The sequence below is a fragment of the Xenopus laevis genome, chromosome 8L (genome assembly GCF_017654675.1).
Source record: "Xenopus laevis strain J_2021 chromosome 8L, Xenopus_laevis_v10.1, whole genome shotgun sequence".
Classification (NCBI taxonomy): Eukaryota; Metazoa; Chordata; class Amphibia; order Anura; family Pipidae; genus Xenopus; species Xenopus laevis.
In genome coordinates, this window is record NC_054385.1 from 67,840,935 (window position 1) to 67,860,178 (window position 19,244).

General features: G+C 36.7%; 1 protein-coding gene across 1 annotated transcript in view; it reads right to left on the bottom strand.

The window, feature by feature from the left end:
* Positions 1 to 8,432: 8,432 nt before the first annotated feature.
* Positions 8,433 to 19,244, bottom strand: part of LOC108698591 (leucine-rich repeat and fibronectin type III domain-containing protein 1-like protein) — a 290,895-nt gene continuing 280,083 nt past the window's right edge. Inside the window, exon 5 of the mRNA XM_018230199.2 lies at positions 8,433 to 9,198. Within this exon, the coding sequence (XP_018085688.1) occupies positions 8,679 to 9,198 (520 nt within the window). The 3' untranslated portion in view covers positions 8,433 to 8,678. The remainder of the gene's footprint in view (positions 9,199 to 19,244) is intronic.

The following is a 19,244-nucleotide window of genomic DNA, read 5'->3' on the forward strand; positions in this document are numbered from 1 at the left end:
GATCCAAATGATGGAAAGATCCATTATCTGGAAAATCCCATGTCCTGAGCATTCTGGATAACAGGTCCCATACCTGTAACTGTTTTACATATTTTCAAGCACTGCTTTGTAGATTTTCAAGAGATATAGTAAAGTTGAATATGTCTCCTTGTACACATTGGTCCACTAGAGGGCAGATAGGGATTGAACATTTGATACAAGTTCTGCTGATGGAACCCATAGCTTTATATGCATTCATTTATTGAATACTGTTATCCAGATTGATTAACAGACTAAAAATGGAAAAGGTGACCTCTTTGCTGAAGATACGTAATTGATAGTATAGGATTGAATAACTGGTCTTGTTGTTTAGCTTGTAGTTATGATGCTGTTGAGCTTCAGTGTCCAGCATACAGTAGCATTCTTCTTTAGTAGATGATTATTTAGTCAAGCCCTGCAGTTGGGTATTCATGTGTAGAAAGTATATCAAACCTTTGATTGATACTGTCTTTGTGAACAAAATTCAAGGTGTTGGGATGGTGGAGAGATATGAGTCTTAGGTAAAATGTTTACTCCCCTGGCTGTTTTGTGGGCATAGGCTGGAAAAAAGGGACGCTTTCAGTTAAAATAGATCCTTCTGATAGCATTAACTTTTTTCTTCACAATCCCCTGATCCCTCCAGTATCTGCTTTAGGTTGTGATTGCAGAAGTACATTTTTATACAAATATGTTCCAAACATAATTGTTTCAAATCCATTTTCCTCAGTGTAATTTATGGGGCATAACAATTTATTAGACCAATTTCAAATGAAAATAAAATAATTCTTTTCTCTGTAAATTCATTTTGCTTTAGCATTTTTGCTGTTAGAGACAGTATTCTATCCAGCAAAATTATTTGTATGTATACACTAATTGGAACAGCATATGGTAGAGGAAAGATAATTTTACCAGCTGTAGGAAAGGAGAAAGACTGAATGATACTTGTATTTCCTCCCTAATCATGATCTAAATTATTTGTTTTTTCTCAGAGCAACATATAAGAAAATAAACTCAGCCATAATTATATTAGATATATGTCCATAAAAGAAGCATGGAATTTATTATCTGGAATTCTTGTAACCTGGGATTCTATGGAATAATAGATCTTTCTGTAGTAGCTGTCTAATAAATTGACTTAAAAAATAAGTGTATATTTAGAACAGTTGTCTATATATTTAACGGATTATTTGTAAGTTGCTTAGCCTTACTTTTTGGGGCTAAAAACAAGAAAATGGAGCGTAGAAAAAGCAATAAATGTATAAAAAAATGTGGTTTTGAAAATTAACATGGATATGGTTTTTAACATCAATATACAGGTAGTCCTCAAGTTACATACACCCGACTTACATACCACTCATACTTACAAACAGAGGCTAATACAGTAACATACTATGGTTTGCTTGACTTTTATTAGCATTTAGCTTTAATAAACCACCTGCCCCAATCCCCTCTGGTGTGTGTTGTCTACTGCAAAGCACCGACAGGTAAACTAAATACTAGGTTAAGACAAACATCTGTCTAATTTGCATTTAATAAGTAAATGTTTATGTTTCAACTTACATACAAATTCAACTTAAAAACAAACCTATAGACCCTATCTCGTACGTAACCCGGGGACTGCCAGTACCTATTCCCTTCTGCAATTTTAAGTAATTCATCCTCTTACTGTTTACCTCCACTTTTGTTCTGCTTTCTCATCCTGTCAGGCAACTGGGTGATCACTGGTTAAATACTTCTAATTCCCCCGGTCTTCTGCGCAACAGTGTCTGACTTTTCTAATCTTATAATTTAGAAGCAAGTAGCCAGCACGACAATTAGTATCTCTTCGCAGTGCACAATGGCCACTTCCCATCGGTATACAATATGAAGACTGGTTGAAACAGCACCATGGAATAATTTCAATTAAAATGCCTTTATTGCACTCTTAGGGCATTACAATGTTTTAGACCATGTGACCCTTTATCAAGTTAACTGACACACATTAACAGCCCTCTTTATACCTTTTAACACCATCTAGAGGTAATTAATGTACAAATTCAATTAAGTCATAGCACATTAACAAATTGTATAAAGTGACCATCTCATACATATGTGCTTCATATCATAAAGGTGAATAGTTGATAAAATGTCCATAGTAAATACATCTGGAAAAGCTAAAAACATAATAATCAATAAAAGGAAGGAATAAAGGGAGGCAGTTATCTAAAAATTAGGCTTAAGTAATATTCCTTAGCCCAATTGGTAAAATGTCTCCAATTTTATGATCCTTAGTGATTCTTTATATAATAATTCTTACAGTCTATTGCCTCCTCTGCGTTCAGGTTCAAGAGTCTCCACCATTTGGAACTTAAGTTGCTTCACCCTATGGGCACACTCAATAAAATGACGACCTACTGCTTGCTGACTTATGTTCTCTGATGCTTTTTTTTAAATTTTTTGTCTGAAATATGTGACTCCACAAGGACACTTGATGACATACCCTGCATATGTTAAACAGCATGAGTAATGGCAGCAAATTTTAATGGAATTTCCCTTTCCTGGGATGATAGATATGTTCCCACTGTTGCACATTTGAACAACTACAGTTATAAAAGGGGAAAGTACCCACTCTATCTTTCATCTCTTTTGTCCTATCCTCTTTACTCTTTCCTATGCCAGAATTGTCCATTCCTATTCTATCTTGTCTGTTCACCTCCTCTAGCTGTACTTTAAGGAGGTTATCTAGATAGGCTCTATCACGAAACTTGCCACACATTTCCGATAGTCTTTCTTCCGCTGTTTCACAATCCGCTTTACTCTGCTGAGTTGAGACTTATGTAAGGCTCTCTTTAAATGTGGTGGATGACATGATCTATAGTAAAGCAGCAGATTGTGATGTGGGGGCTTAACATACAAATCATGTTTATGATGTTTATACTCTTATATATCAAGGAATGTGATCACATCAAAATGTGCACTCAGCGACAATTTTATATTTGGTAGGGCCCTGTTAATATCTTGGACAAATGTTTCAAGGGCCCAAAGTGGCCCCTAACCCCAAGTGACAGCATTTGATAGATCCTCAGTTATAGCCTATAAAAAAGGTAAATGTTTGGGCTCCATTTTGGTCAATGCCATTGTACCCCTTGGGCTTAAATAAGGAATATGACTTTTAGATAACTGCCTCCTTTTATCTTTTATTGCTTATTTATGTTTTTATCTGTTCCAGGTGTATTTAATATGGACATTTTATCAACTAGTTACCTTTATTATGGAGCACACATGGCTGAGATGTATATGGATACTTTATACACTTTGTTAATGAGGTATGACTTTGTTTGTTTTGTACATTAATTACCACTAGATGGAGCTAAAGGTTATAAAGAGGGCTGTTAATGTGTGTCATTTAGCTTGATAAAAGGCCACATGGTCTGAAACATTGCTTTAATGCCCTAAGAGTGCAATACATTGAATTTAAATAATTCAGTGGTGCTGTTCCAACCAGTCTTCATTTTCTAATCTTATATAAATACTCTAGGGCAGGGGTTCCCAAGCTATATGGCTCACTTTGGAGAAGCAGTGACCGGAGAGCTCAGTCTGAAGGTGAAGCTTCTTGTGGTAAGAACTAGAGAGAATTACCATGTGCTCTCTTATATCCGCCTCAAAGCCCAGCTTGAAAATCAGTCAGGGTGAGATTTGGAGTTAATTTATATTCTATGTCCTAGTTGTTCTTGAAACAATGACTGAATAACTGATACACCAATATTTTCCTATATCTGTACACATTCCATTAGCTATGGTGTGCAATGATCCAAGCTTGACCTTCAAAGTGGCCATGGCCAAAGGTTGCACCTTCAAGTGAGTCTTGAACTGGCAATGTTTGACAACCACTGCAGGGACAGCATTTGTTGGAGTAATATGTTCCAAAGGGATTTGTCTGTAAGTGGTTTAACAGTGAGAATGGGGTTCTGGTTGCGACCTCTCTACTACATGAATAAATGGAGTGTTAAACACCTCGGCTGATACACTACACAAGCAATTAGAAGCTGTCTGTTCTAGGTCTGCTCGGTTGTAAGAATTACTACATTGCTCATTAAAAGTCTCTTTCTTACGTCGAAACCTGCATTTCTTTCTTTCTTTCTTTGTTCTGACAACCCTGAAACCATCTCTAGTGATTTCAACTGCCACACAATGACCCCTCACAACCTTGACTGCCTTGTTTTCTCCATCTTACCTACTCCTTTGAATGGCAGCAGTGACTTCTTGCACTATATATATCTGCTGTCGTGCCTCACTTCAGTTTCAAAGGTCAAGAGAGGTTACTGCAGTACTCCCATAAACAATAAGAAATCCAACCACTATATCCAGCACCCTTTTACATCTACTTTTTATCCCTCACCAACAAAATCGCTCATCTTTCTAAAATGTTTCTTCAGTTTTCTCCACTACTTTGCAGAGATTCAAAAGCAAAGTAGATCCCACCCAGAATTAAATGCCCACTATTACAGACATAACATATTTCTGTCTTATTTAGCCCTCTTCTTCCTGCCTTGATTAGTTTGATCATAATTTAATACTATGTCCTCTTTTATCCTTAACCCTGTGCTGCTGTGCATACTCCAATTTAATTCCTATATATTCAGCTCTTCCGTAGATTCTGGCATTTTCCTCTATTCATTCAAACAGATCTACATCAGTCCTACTATTAAAAAGAACTTGTCACATCCTCACATTACTAACTTGTCATGCCAATTATCATTTTGCCCCTATATTACATAGCTTTTGATCTGCACACTCACTGAGACAGCTTGTGTAAAGGTACAAATGATCTCCAGACTCCAAAAGGGCACTTATTTATGCTGATGCTCCTCATCTGCATGTAATTCTATTGACCACATCCTTCTGATGCAAATTATTCATTCCCTTGGTATTTGCAGTCAATCTGCATACTAGTTTTCTTCTTACCTTTCTAACCTTAAGCTGTATTGTAAGGTTCTATACATTGTATTCTATAATTATGGAGATCACTGCTATTCCATTGGTTTTAACTAGTAGTTTTATAAAGACATAAAAGGTTCAACTTGATGGACATGTGTCTTTTTTCAACCTATGTTACTATGTAAGTATGCTGATGATACTATCCAATTCATATAAGATAAATTTGGTTGCTCAAATATCCATTCACATTCAAGCCTTAATTAGCATCATATTGACAATTGCTTAAATATAACAGTGCTTAAACCAAATACTTGCTGCTCACCAAATTAATAATTAGGTTCAGATGCCCATGCCCCAAACATTTCCGTTGAAACAAACTTAGAATTTTATATATAGCACGGGTCACTCGACGCTAATGATTAGTGGTCCGGGTGCAGCACCCCCAGCAGCAAGGGGAGAATCCAAATGGCCAAAACATATGCTTCTCATTATTCACTTTCTTTTGCTTATATAAGTCCTGATGTGTTTTGTGTGGTATCACATGTAGTCATAAACATAAATTAAACACACATAACACTTAGTTTAAAAAGAATGCAGAGCTTACATCATCACTAATATGGTTCCTCCTAAAAAGTTAACTCTTTATGCAATTAAAATTCGATGAAATAGGCTGTGTCAAAGTATCCAAATGTTCTCCTATAATAGCTTAAGCTTAAGAACGCAGAAAAGAAATAAAGAAATTTAAAGGGATTCTGTCATGATTTTTATGATGTATTTTTTATTTCTAAATTACATAAGTCACATGACTTAGGGCAGCTGAGAAACTGACAATATGTCTAGCCCCATGTCAGCTATTAATTAAATATAAAAAAATCTCTTTTGAGAAATGGATTTCAGTGCAGAATTCTGCTGGAGCAGCACTACTAACTGATGCGTTTTGAAAAAAAAAATTCCCATGACAGTATCCCTTTAATTTAGGGCATTAGGATGCCCATGTATTAAATCTGGGCCTGCCAATGGTTATTGAAATTGCATATGAATTAAGCCTCATGGGCCACCTATACCTCCTATGCCCCTCTGCAGTTGCTAAGTCTGCCTCTGTAGTTACACCCCTGATTGAAATTTAGTTTGTTAAATCTGAACTTAACTTCAGCTTTACTTCAAGCATTTATAGGAGAACATTTGGATACAACACACCCTAGTTAATTTGCATAATTTTTTTTATGAGGAATCAGTGATGATGTGTTCTTTTTAAACAAACTGCTATGTATTTTTAATTTATGTCTATGACTACGTGTTATACCACATGGAACGCGTCAGAACATACGTGAAATTAAGCTGATGTTGTTGTAAACGCAAGCTTCATTCTTGGCACCTATGAAGCAATGCCTCACCACTGTAAATTGTATTATCTATTACTCTTCTTTTTCTTTCTGTAGGGTGTAAATTGTACTACCTATTATTTTTTGTTTGTATATGTAGCCTACCCACTCTTGTGGTTTAAAATATATAATAGCACTTAAAAAGGACCTCCACCCAAAAATTATTTTTGCACAGTGAAAGTAAGGTGCAGAAAATGTAAAGAACAGATGCTGCTGTGAAATGCAGTTACATTTACACAACTACCATTGGACATTTGTGATTAATAGGAAACTTGCTTAAAATTATACTTTCTTTCTTTATTAAAAAAATCTTTGGGTGAAAGACCACTTTAATGTTAAATGCATTGTTTTAACCTATGGAAGTACGTATACAAGTAGTGCTATATAAATACAAATATACTTATATACATACATATATTGAATGGTATTTTTTGTAACAAGGAAAATGTGTTGGGTAACATTTGCCTCACATCCATGATGGAATTTTTACAACTGTATACTGATTTATATACTTTAAAGCTAATAGGTAGAAGCAGTTCATCAACTGTTGGAATGTAGCAGTTTAGTTATGACTAGTGATGGGCGAATTTCTTCCTTTACTCTTCGCTGAAAAATTTGCGAATTTCCAGCAAAATTTGCTAAACAGCGAAAAATCGTGAAATTTGAAGGATTGCACTAAAAAAATCTTGAAATTTGAAGGTTTTCACAAAAAATTGTGAAAATCGGAAATTGACACCGGCAAATTTTCGCAGGAGATTTGCGAATTTATTCACCGGCGGCAAAACGTGGAAATTCGCCGTGAATTGGTGCCAGGCAAATTTATTTGCCCAACACTGGTTATGACCAGACTTAGTTTTTTCAGTTGCATAGAAATGTGATGAGATCTAGTTCATTCTGTTCTTTGCATATACTGTTTATGGGGCAAATTCACTGATGCGAAGCGCCGAACGCTAGCGTTAATTCGCTAGCGTTTGGCATTTTCGCTACTGCGCAAATTCACTAACGAACGCTGGCGTAGTTTTGCTAGTGTTACTTCGCAACCTTACGCCAGGCGAAGTTTCGCTAGCGACGAAACTACGCAAATTCACTAACTTGCGCAGTGTACTGAACGCTACCTTTTATGCTAGACTTCCTTCGCCACCTCAGACCTGGCGAAGCGCAATAGAGTAGATAGGGATTGTTTAAAAAAAAGTCAATTTTTTTTTTCTAAGTCCCAAAAAAATGCTGGCGTGTTTTCTACATGATGGCTGATAGGCTGAAAAAGATCGAAAAAATTTTGGGGCTCCCCTTCCTCCCCCCTACATTTCCTGACTCATGGCAACTTACCTAGACAGTGGGCACATGTGTAGGGCAAAATAAAATTTTTATTTGCAGATTTGAAGGTTTTCTAGGCATTTGTAGTGCAGATACGTGTTCCTCCATTGAAATTTAAATTTCGCGCCGTATGCAAATTAGCCTTCGCTAGCGTAACTTCGCTTTATATAGCGAATCAACGCTAGCGCAACTTCGCAACCTTCGAATCAACGCTAGCGCAACTTCGGATTATAGTGAATTTGCGGAGCCCTGGCGAAACTACACCTGGCGAAGTGCGGCGAAGTTGCGCCTGGCGCAACTTCGCATCTTAGTGAATTTGCCCCTATGTGTTTGCTTTGTGGGGTGAGCAATTTTATTCTAATGTGGCATCAGGAACATTTCGGACTACTGGAAATACATAGCTATTGTTTGTCCCGAGGCGAGGTGATATGACACTCTTGTCACCACAAGAAGATCTCAAGAGACACTAACTCATAGTATGAGCTTCTAGTCTCAAATTATATTGTATATTTTATGAAAGCAGAACCTGTACTTCTCTAATACTGACCCTCTTGCGAATAAACTTGAATATGGATGAACTGGCTTCCCTGTAGCATATGCTTTTAATTCATTGCATGGAAAAGTGTACTTAGGTTCCGGTAAACCCATCTGACTAAATTCTTCATCTTGTATGGTGCTATATGCTGGAGGTCACATTATGAAATCATCTTTAAAAACGATTTCACAGAAATCAATACAATTCCAGTACATCCCCCTGTTGTCACACATGTTGCCAGGATTATAATGAGCACTGACTGCAAATAACCTTGTAAATCACACACTTTATATTTAATAATATTGAACCAAAAATAGTTAAGAATGCAAGAACCATTTGTACAGTTTAAAAAAATAGCATTTTGTAACCATCTGATCTTAAAAATAGACAATAAGTGTAAAGCCGAAAATACGACTTCTTGCATGAAAATGTTCTCAACAGTGCCACCACAGTACATGATGGATCGTCCTTAAAAGAGGTGCATATGTTTTTGTTATTGATTTAATGCACTGCTAGTGTGACAAAACATCATTTGTTATAAAGGTAGTGTCAGACAAAGTCATTCTTTCGCCATCTGGGCTGAGGTCAACTATGGTTTTTCCTTTGACAGACGTTCCTGAGATGTCCGGCAGAACACTGTCCCTTCTTTCATTTACTTTTGATGATGAACGTCCCATTGTCCCACTCTGGCTTCCATTGGTTTGAGAACATACATTGGTTACCTTGGCTGGTTTAGATTTGGGATGGTTGTTGTAGACTTTATACTTCATAAGCAAGATGAAAATGAAGACTAGGACAGACGCTACAATAATGCCACCAATGATAATAATCATGGTTCCACCTAGAAATTGTGCATGGAGAGACCTGCACTGTTTGTATTCCTGTTCTGTTGTAAATTGAACACATCCAATTACTCTAGTTGCAGTCAGGGCAGTTGTACCGTCATCATACACGGCAAGGACACACAGATCATAATTGCGAGATGAGACCAGGTCACTTAGGAAGAATGACTTGCTTGAAGAAGGAATCATTCTGCAGGTTTTGGAAAAAAAAGCATTGTATTTAGTCGCATATAAGGAAACTACTTACAAATAGACAACTGAAAATAAGAATGATACAGCTTAAATATTGAAATATATCTGAAAATTATTTTATTTTATCTTTCTAAGATGTACAGAACATGGTGTATGTATGTTTTCACTTAAAATTAACACTGTCGTTGCTTGACTGAGCTGAGGAATGGGTCTATACACTTCTCTTTTTTTTTAATGTAAATTTGGAAGTTACTTTTGGGACTTACTGGGGAAAAACAAGGCAACATTTCAGATTGTAAGCTCTCATGAGCAGGGTTTTACCTCTATTGTTTCTTTATACTATCCAACTGTAACTGTCAATCAATTCTGGTGATACTGTATGTTTATATATGTAACTGTTAGGTCTATTTGTATCCCTTTACTCTCTAAAATGCTGCAAAGAATGATTGCACTATATAAATAATAATCTAATAATACATTCAAAATAAGTAATTACTTCTATTTTGTAAACAGAGATATACATTTTAAAGTGAATAAATATGATTTATCCTACAGAAGAATGTGCATAAGTGTATTGGAAAGTGTGCCCAAACTCTACTGTCATCACTCAGGAGCACCAAACATTGTGTTTACATTATTGGAGTCATAACTTAAACATATGTTTATAAAATAGCAGAAATTATGAATTTTAAGAACTAATTGTGGATAATTATACAAATATCAAGTCACTCACATCTATGGGGGAAATTTACTAAAGGGCAAAGTGGCTAACGCTGGGTGACGTCATTTCAGCACTTTGCCGATGTATTAACGGTAGCTGGTGTAAATTCGCTGGCGTAATTTCGCCAAGGAGATAGACTCTGGCGCGACTTCGCACTCTAACGCAAGGTGAATTTTCGGTCTTGCGAAAGAGTGTTACTACGCGAATTCACTAAGTTTTTGATTTTACTGACCGTTACCTCTATCGCCAGACTTGCCTTCACCACCTCAGACCAGGCGAAGTGCAATAAAGTAGATAGGAGTTCCTCAAAAAAAAGTTGAAAACGCCTACGTTTTTTCCTATTTAAAGGGTGAAAAAGATCGTAAATTGTTTTTTGGGGTATCCTCCTTCCCCCTACATTTGATAACATATGGCACCTAAACTATACTGTGGGCACATGTGTAGGGCATTATAACAACTTTATATAATTTTATTAAGGTTCCCTGGCCTTGTGTAGTGTAATGTATTTGCTGCAGCAAATACGGCCATTGTACTTTAACTGCACGTCGTATGCTAATTAGCCAACGCTAGGGTAACTTCTGCTGATCGTAATTTCACTGGCGTAATTTTGCCAGCGTTTGGTACCCTGTGCACAACTTCGGATCTTCGTGAATTAGCATTGTCCTGGCGAATTTACGCCTGGTGAAGTGTTGTGATGTGAATGAAGCCAGCGCTGACTAATTTTCGCCTGTTAGTGAATTTGCCCCAAAGATTGGCAATGAAGCTCATAACTCTTTTCAAATTCAAAGTTCACCTTTAAATTAAATATATAACAATTGCAATAGGTTTTAGTTTTTCATTGCTCTCCAATTTGATTTTCTTCTTGTGGCTAAGATCCAATTTACACTAGGCATTTAGTGGTTTAAATGAGCAACTGAAAAATAAATAGGGGTGGGCCTGAATAAAGGATAAGCAATAAAACTTTAGTGGGGGGTTAGTGAAAGCTGGAAAGAGGCAGAAGAGAAAGGCAAAATAAAAATCACAAACTATAAAGAATAAAAAATGAAAACCAATTGAAAAGTTATTAATAAAGGTATATTACAGCTTACTCAAAGTTAATTTAAAGGTGTTATATTGATTATATCACATGGGGCAATTAGTACCAGATACTTTTAGCTGACTTGACTAGGTTTCATTGTTTTCAGTGACGTAATTCCAACTAATTTACTCAAAGATAATAATTAAACCCAATGCACCAATGGAAACTTCTTTTGTTTTTACTGAACCCCCCAAACCCCTATAAACAGGATAATTTGTTCAGAAAGAGAAATTAGCAACCCCTAAGATGTAGACTTTGTAAGGCTTTGAGATAAGATTATACTGTTTATTCCACTGCTCAGCAGGCAGATATAAAATGAAAGTTGCTTCATGTTCTTGATTAGTGAAAGAAATAGCAAAAAACATAGATATTTATTCATGAGTGAATAAGCAAAACGTATGTGGAGCCCAAGCCCTATACATTGCAATTGTGTTAAAAAGGGTACAGGTATATAGTTTTAAACATGATAAGTGGTGATTATAGTCAGAAGATAGACAGAGATAAAAAGATGTGGTGCAATAATGCCTGGCTACCAGCCTAGAAAGTGCAGTGTAAACTGAAATATTAAAGACTGCACTCACAGGATTTAAGAGAAAAACTAAAATCAATTTTCATTGATGTAGAATTGACTTTTTGCTCCTTGGCAAGGATCATTTGATTAAGGTCACTCTCAGAGACTAAAAAGTTAATGCTCCCTCAGCAATTTGTTTTGTTGGTTTATACTAAAAATCAGTATATATAGTATATAGAAATATATACAGTGTATATATATATATATATATATATATATATATATATATATATATATATAACTATTTTACTATTTTTGTTGCTACAGTTCCAAACTATGTAATAGAAACAACATATATAATGTAATGTACCTTATCTTGTGATGCTAAGCTCTGTTGGTTTGTCAGCATCTTTGTAGGTTAGCTGTCCTGATAGAAACAAGTAGAATTCCTCCCCATCTCTGCTACCCACTAACCACTCATAGGACTGATTCACCGTGTGCACAAAGCCTTTGTGTTTATGAAGTCTTTGGGAGAAAGCCTCAAATTGTTCTTTTTTACCTTCCCTGTAGTTGAAAAAGCTTTGCCCATTGTCTACTGAATGCTTCTTTCATCACTGCCCTGTCTTAATCCCCCTTGAACACACAATGTGTAAATTAGGACCCCGCAGAGCAATTTCTCCTATTCTTTCATGAAGTTTCATTTTTCTTCTGTCTTAAAAGAACTCAACGGATTTTTTCCCAGTTTGAAATCACAAAAAAATCCTTGCTTTTTGTGTTTTACTGTATATATAAAGTCCTGTGAGTGCCTTGCTTTACATGATATACAATAACTTTTCTGTGGTGTGCACCCATGCATTTACTCCAATAAGTGAGTGCAGCTATTTTACTCAGCAACCATAAGGAACACCGTTATGTCCCCAATCATAGATAATTGTACATGAAGCAGAAGTGGCACATGGTTTAGTAAATGCTGAAAAGGTGTATCAAAGGATCACATATGAGATGTTTCAGGCAAGTCACATGCCCTTTATCAAGCTACCAAAAAGGGTATGCGACTTGCCAAAATGTGATCCTTTTAATACACTTTTCGGCATTTACTAATCTGTGTGCCACTTCTGCTTCTTGGACAATTATTTATATACTAGACATTAAGCCCGTTAAATTAACGGGCGCTAGAACATATGTAGTCAAACATTTGCCAGAGACGGTCCGTGGGGCACATGCGCAGTAGCGCAATCCCATGGACACAGGGACGCAGAGACACTTCAACTTTATTATATAGGCTATATATATATATATATATATATATATATATATATATAGATAGATAGATAGATAGATAGATATATATATATATATATATATATATATATATATATATATATATATATATATATATACACAGATATAGGATCCCTTATCTGGAAACCCGATATCCAGGAAGCTCCAAATTACGGAATGGCTGTCTCTCATAGACTCTATTTTATCCAAATAAAGTTTTTAAATGATTTCCTTTTTCTCTGTAATAATAAAACAGCAGCTTGTACTTGATCCCAACTAAGATATAATTAATCCTTATTGGAAGCAAAACCAGCCTATTGGGTTTATTTAATGTTTAAATTAATTTCTATTAGACTTAAGGCATGAAGACCCAAATTACAGAAAGATCCATTATCCGGAAAACCCCAGGTCCTGAGCATTCTGGATAACAGGTCCCATACCTGTATAAATACATTTAAAATACAAAATACAAGAGGTCCTCTGCACTCAACCCATTATCAATATATTTAAGACATTAAATACTGCTACTGAAAAATGCCTTACCCTTTAAACAAAACAGGGATTGTTTGTCCATATATTGCAATATATTTAAGCTGGCCAACTACGTCAAAGTCATCCCATATCTGGCCAGTCCTACGCTCAATTTTCATCGGATTCATTAAAAATTCTATTGCTTCATTATACATTTTACACAGGGACTACGTTTTACCTGCAACTTACTTGCTGGTTCATAGATTCTTAATGAATCAGATGACTATGGGATGACTTTGATATACTGTAGCAGAAAGGTGGTGGCTTACTATTACTAAGGAGAAATGCAAAGGCAAACTACTGATTTGGAAAGCACAAAAAAGCAATTTAAGGTTGTAGAAATTTCACTGATGTGTCATGGCAAAAACCGTTGAAACACTTGTGGTGTTGTTTCATAAGTGACAGCATGATGGTTTTTGCAGGTAGCGTAGGTGTTAATAATGTTTGTCACTCATTACATAAAAACATTATAATTTTAAGTGAATATCCAGACTTAGGTCATTGCTATATTTATGATGTTTGCTAGCTCTTGGTGAAAAGCTGAATTTATCTGAGTATATACCTGGAGTGACCTGCTTTTACCAGTCCTTTTACTAAAGGTGAAGTGGAAGCAGAGCAACTAGAGTAATTGTTACAACACTTTCTGCTTCAGCCCTCCTTTCTTCTTTGTGGACAGACACTATTACTGCAAAGTTCTATGCAAGTGAAAAGAGCTGAAAAGTTTTGTGATTCAATGTCCCTTTGTTCACTTTTTGGTAAATATTCCTCTGTGCCTCTGCTCACCCTCATTTTTTTAAAAAAGATTTCACACTCTCCCAATAAACTATTCTATTAATTTTGCTCATAACATATAATAGAAGCTTTTTTTAATTAACATTACGGCAGTTAATATTATTGATCTAACAGCATAAATGCTCCTTTTGGTTGCTAACCTGGAGTATAACTGCACAAATGCGGGAGTTAGAGGGGACCTTGCTCATTAGACCATACTACCCTATTGTACAATTTTGTGTAGATGCTATGTCCATTAGAGAAAGTCTCAGTACAGATCCCTATTTGTTGTGAGACCTCAGGACTCATTTACAAATGTCACCACTGTTGCAGTCGCACAAAAATGGACAAAATTGTTGCACATATAAATGGCATTCATTAAAGGGACTTGCACCTAAACACCCTTCTCACATACAGCTAAATTACCAATGCACAGGAGGTGGGTTTATACTGTTAATCTAATTATCTACCTCACAAGCACCAAACATGGAGTAGCTTTTATCTCTCTGTTTGGCTCTAGAAAAAACAAAAACCATCGATTTTTCATGATTGGCCAGGGCCAACCAGGATTTCTCCCAGATTCCTAGTGGGCCAGTCCAACCCTGCTTACTTATACCTTTAGTAAAGTATATTGGTATGGGAGCATTGTAAATGAATACAAGAGTTCATTAGATAAGTGCTATTATATATTATAATCCTTATTAAAAGATTTATAATAAGTACTGTTTTCAGTAATTGTCAGCTATTATGAAAAGTAAGCTTATAAATATAACTCTCTATAGAAAACATTTAAAGATATGATTAGTACATTATTTTGGAGTGGCAGTTGGGTGTTGTGCATAGGAAACAACTTTAGACCCTTATGTTAGCTATCTGCAAAACAGTGTCTCCCACTGCTTCAGTTCTCAGTTACTCTTTTCTGATTCCTTAGCCTACCCTTAATTCTTCAGACTTCTTGAATAGCACTAGGACTTAGCATTATACTGGCAGCAAAAAAAAAGTCTATTACTTGTTTCTGGCAAACATCACGAATCCACTTGGAAATAAGGGCATGTGCGTGTTCATATGCTTTGCAGGTACAAAGTTCATGAGAAATAAGTGAAAGAAATGTATTTAGCATACCAGTATATCCTAATAGCATATTGTTATATAGTATATAGCTATAGACAATATGATGAAGTGCATAATATAATGGCTCAAAACAAAATACATGTGACCACAGTAAATTTGAAATATGACTCCCTGTGTCCACATTTTACTTCTCAGTTACCTTCTCATTTGGCTCTACAAGACTAAACTAATGCTATTGATGGAATATTTAGAGGAGAGAAGCCAGACAAAAAAATAATTGCCCAAAATTCAGACTCCCTGCAAGGGGAAGTAAAAACATACAATGTAATGGTTCTATTCTTATTTGCATTGGGTTAAAAGTGCAAAAGCCAACATTCTTTTGTTTGCCACATTGTCAGTGCAACACATACAGACTCGATTTCCTTCTGTTTTGGATGAAATATGGAGAGAAACTGGCATCAACCCACATTTACATAAGCATATATCATTCCCCTACTTTGATATTGTCATCCTGAGTTAACAGAGACATTATTTATACTTTGTTTTTTGTATCATTCATTTAAAAGAAATGTATTTCTCAATCATAATGTCTTGCTCCAGAAGGGGTTCCAGGCAAAAAAATGTTTAACTTTTTGTGTCTTGGTATTCTTAACAAAATGGTTTTCGTGTGGCAGTTTCCAACATTATTATAAAAAAAAAAAAACCCTATAAAATAGTCCATCTAACAATATTTTGTACTGCTTTATCAATGTTAATGAATTATTTACCAAGAAAAACATGTTGAACTGTGATCCTGCTGTATCAGCCAGCCAAGTAAAATCTGATATTGTTTATTAAAGACTGGGAGTAATTAATGTCGGTGTTCCATTTCGTTTAGGAGAGCAATACAGGGGAAATAAAAGGCTTTTATCTTTGCTCTCAAGCAGATGTTGTTTTTAGCGGGCTGTAAATTCCTATTTATCACAGTTTGATGAGCTGCCAGTTCTGTTAACATGTTAATGCCATTAAGGCAGCCGGATGAGCAAGAGATATTCCCACAGCTCCTTTCTTACAAATGACATTCTAGTTACAGTCTGTCTTTAATGAAACCTGCGCCTAACTCTGGGACTAAAGCAAGATGGCGTACATTGTTTACTCAGCGATGATATGCACCACTTCCTGCTCTTCTGTTTCCCAATTACTCAGCAAAGTCATAGCAAATATGACGTCAATATGCTGCCGTTTCTTTAGACAATATAACCCATTAAATGTGCCAATATTCTTAGATATTTCTCTTCTACACAGGAATCCCAGAGTTAACATAATAGATTTCACATGGCTCCTACATTAGAGTGAGCTTTTGAGTCAGAGTCAGAATAACACTATCATCTTTTTATAGCAACTGAGATCACACTCATCTATAATTAACAGTGGATGGTGAAGTCTATTAGACTAATCCATATAATCCACAACACAAAAGAACAGAAAATAATACAGATGAAATACATCCATAATATTGTGATTGAAAATACTTATAGTTGTAGTTTATCAAGAAATAGAAATGAGTGATTATGAACTAGCCACCCATGTACCAAGGGCACAAAATAGCAAGTTAACCTGGTATCGCCACATCTCATATTTTAGCTTTATGATTGCAGACAACAATATATGTGCCTGCTATAATGCCCAAAGGAGTTTCTTCTGGTTTGCACTGGTTTTAGTATATATGACTGGGAGGGGTGAATTTATGGAAGGAAGAACTGTACTCTTACTCTAGATCAACTTACAGAAATGAGAATATAAAAGATGCAAACAACTCCATGCATTTCTGCCTGGTCTGTATGAACATATGAACCTGTTTACTCAACTGAACTCAGCATGTTTATCCATTTGTTAGCAGTGTCGGACTGAAATGCCAAGGGCACACCAGAAAGGTTGAGACCCTAGGCCAACTTTTTCATGCCTCTCCACACTCAACCACTTTATTCTGCTAGAAATAATACAGAACTTGCACTCTCAAAAACTCTCCAAAACTCTCCAGTGTAAGGCCCAGTGCATTTCACTCTCCAATGTAAGGTGTAGGCCATGTGTATTTTTCCTCTTTCCTCTCATGACCGTGAAACTATCCACAAAGCTAGGAGAAGGAGGGCCCATCAGTAGTTTATCATGTAGCCTGGTAGGTCAGCTTGACACTAGTTTGCTAGGGAGGCCACCAAAAATCATGCTGGGAACTAGGCACTGGATGTAGTGGTACAGTGAAAATTAGGCCATTTTATCAACTTTTGTTGTTATAGAAATTTTAAACCCAGGACAAATACACCTCACCATTTTACAAGAAGGTCCACAGGGTTCGTTTTCTATATTTTATAAATTTTTAATTTCCTTTCCCTCCAACTTTCTGAAACTGACCTCAGTTCAAATAAAGGTTTACCTTAAATGAACTTTAGGCATGACATAGCGATCCTAAGAATTCCAAGTAATTTTTATGAAGTTAGACCTCACTTTCCTGCCACTTTGCATTTATTCTCTGGAAAGAATTTTCACTAGCGATCGGACCATTGTTGATGAGATTTGCTTCTATTCAGCCACAGTGAAGTTGGGGTTCATGCCTTGCTCAATGCCAACTCTATGCCGGTGTTTCAATTTATTCAACAGGTGTTGTTAACGTCTACCACTCCTGTAATCTCTGTAACCCATTTTGTATAGACCTCGGATTTTGCATAAAGGCATTACTGTGTTGAAACAGGAAATAATACTCATTAAATGGTTTCCACAAAGCATATATCATGGAAGTGGCAACAATATAAATTTATGTTTTAGTGGTTAGCTTTTCTTTCACTGGGACACAGAAACAAGCCCAAACCATGAAAACATAAATTTCTTTAACGTCTCGTTTAATCCCTGTCAATATATACCTATTATACACAATATATATGTCACGGCCGGCACCCAATACCAGAACAAATGCCAAGGACCCTGGTCTCGGCTTCACCAGTAGTGTGACCACCTTTGGGCTTCGGGAGGAGCCCTCAGCTTAATTGGGTGCCACCTGGACTTAACGAGGGGTACAAGGCAAGGAGTTCTGGCTGGCAAAGGGGCACGACCGGATAGCAAGAGTCTTTGGGCAGAAGGTCAAGGACAAGGCGTCAGGTGGAAACGGAACAGACCGGATCAGGACAGGCAGATAACAGAATCGTCAGGCAGGCAAGGGGTCAAAACCATATAATCGGACAGACTGGATAAGGCAGAAGGATGGTCAGACAGGCTGGGTCGAGGCAGGCGGATATCAGAATCGTCAAACAGGCAAGGGGTCAAACCGGGTGATCAAGCAAGGGGTTAAGCAGGAAGAGTTGTCGTAGGCAGGCAAGGGTCAGGATACAGAATGCAGAGTAGTCAGGAACAGGCTGGGTCAAACACGGATAATCAGTCAGGATATCAAATTCAGAAACAGGTAGCAAAAGCTCAGGAAACCACAGGATATGATCCTTTAACGGGCACTGGCTACAGGTCTGAATGGGCCTTAAATAGGGAACCAATTGGCGCCAAAACGTGCGCAATTTCGCGCCATTGCGTGCTGGCGCAATCACGCCAGCATGCCTGCGCCTTTAAGAGGCGCGCCGCGCGCGCCCTAGTAATCCAAGATGGCGCCGGCAAGGGCAGGATAGGAGCGGCGCAGCAGGCGTCCACGCCAAGGACGCGGCGTGGACCCCGCTGCCCACTAGACCACCAGGGTAAGTTTCTTACAATATACCTATTATACACAAGAGCCATGCATATCCTGTAAATGATATCCTTATAAACGGTGCTTAGAGATGTCATTTCTGTCACATGACTCACTCAAACTTGTGTATTATAAGAAATAAATACCCCCTGTTGCAAAATATGAGGTTATTAAAAGTCACCTCGGAGTTCCATTACCTGTATAAAAGCACTCAGCCTTTGGCCGCGTGTTTTTATATGGTCATGGAACTTCTCGGTTACTTATAATATCCTTATATTTTACAATAGGGGGTATTTATTTACTATATATATTTACTATATATATATATATGTATATATATATAGTATATATATATTTATATATATATATATATATATATA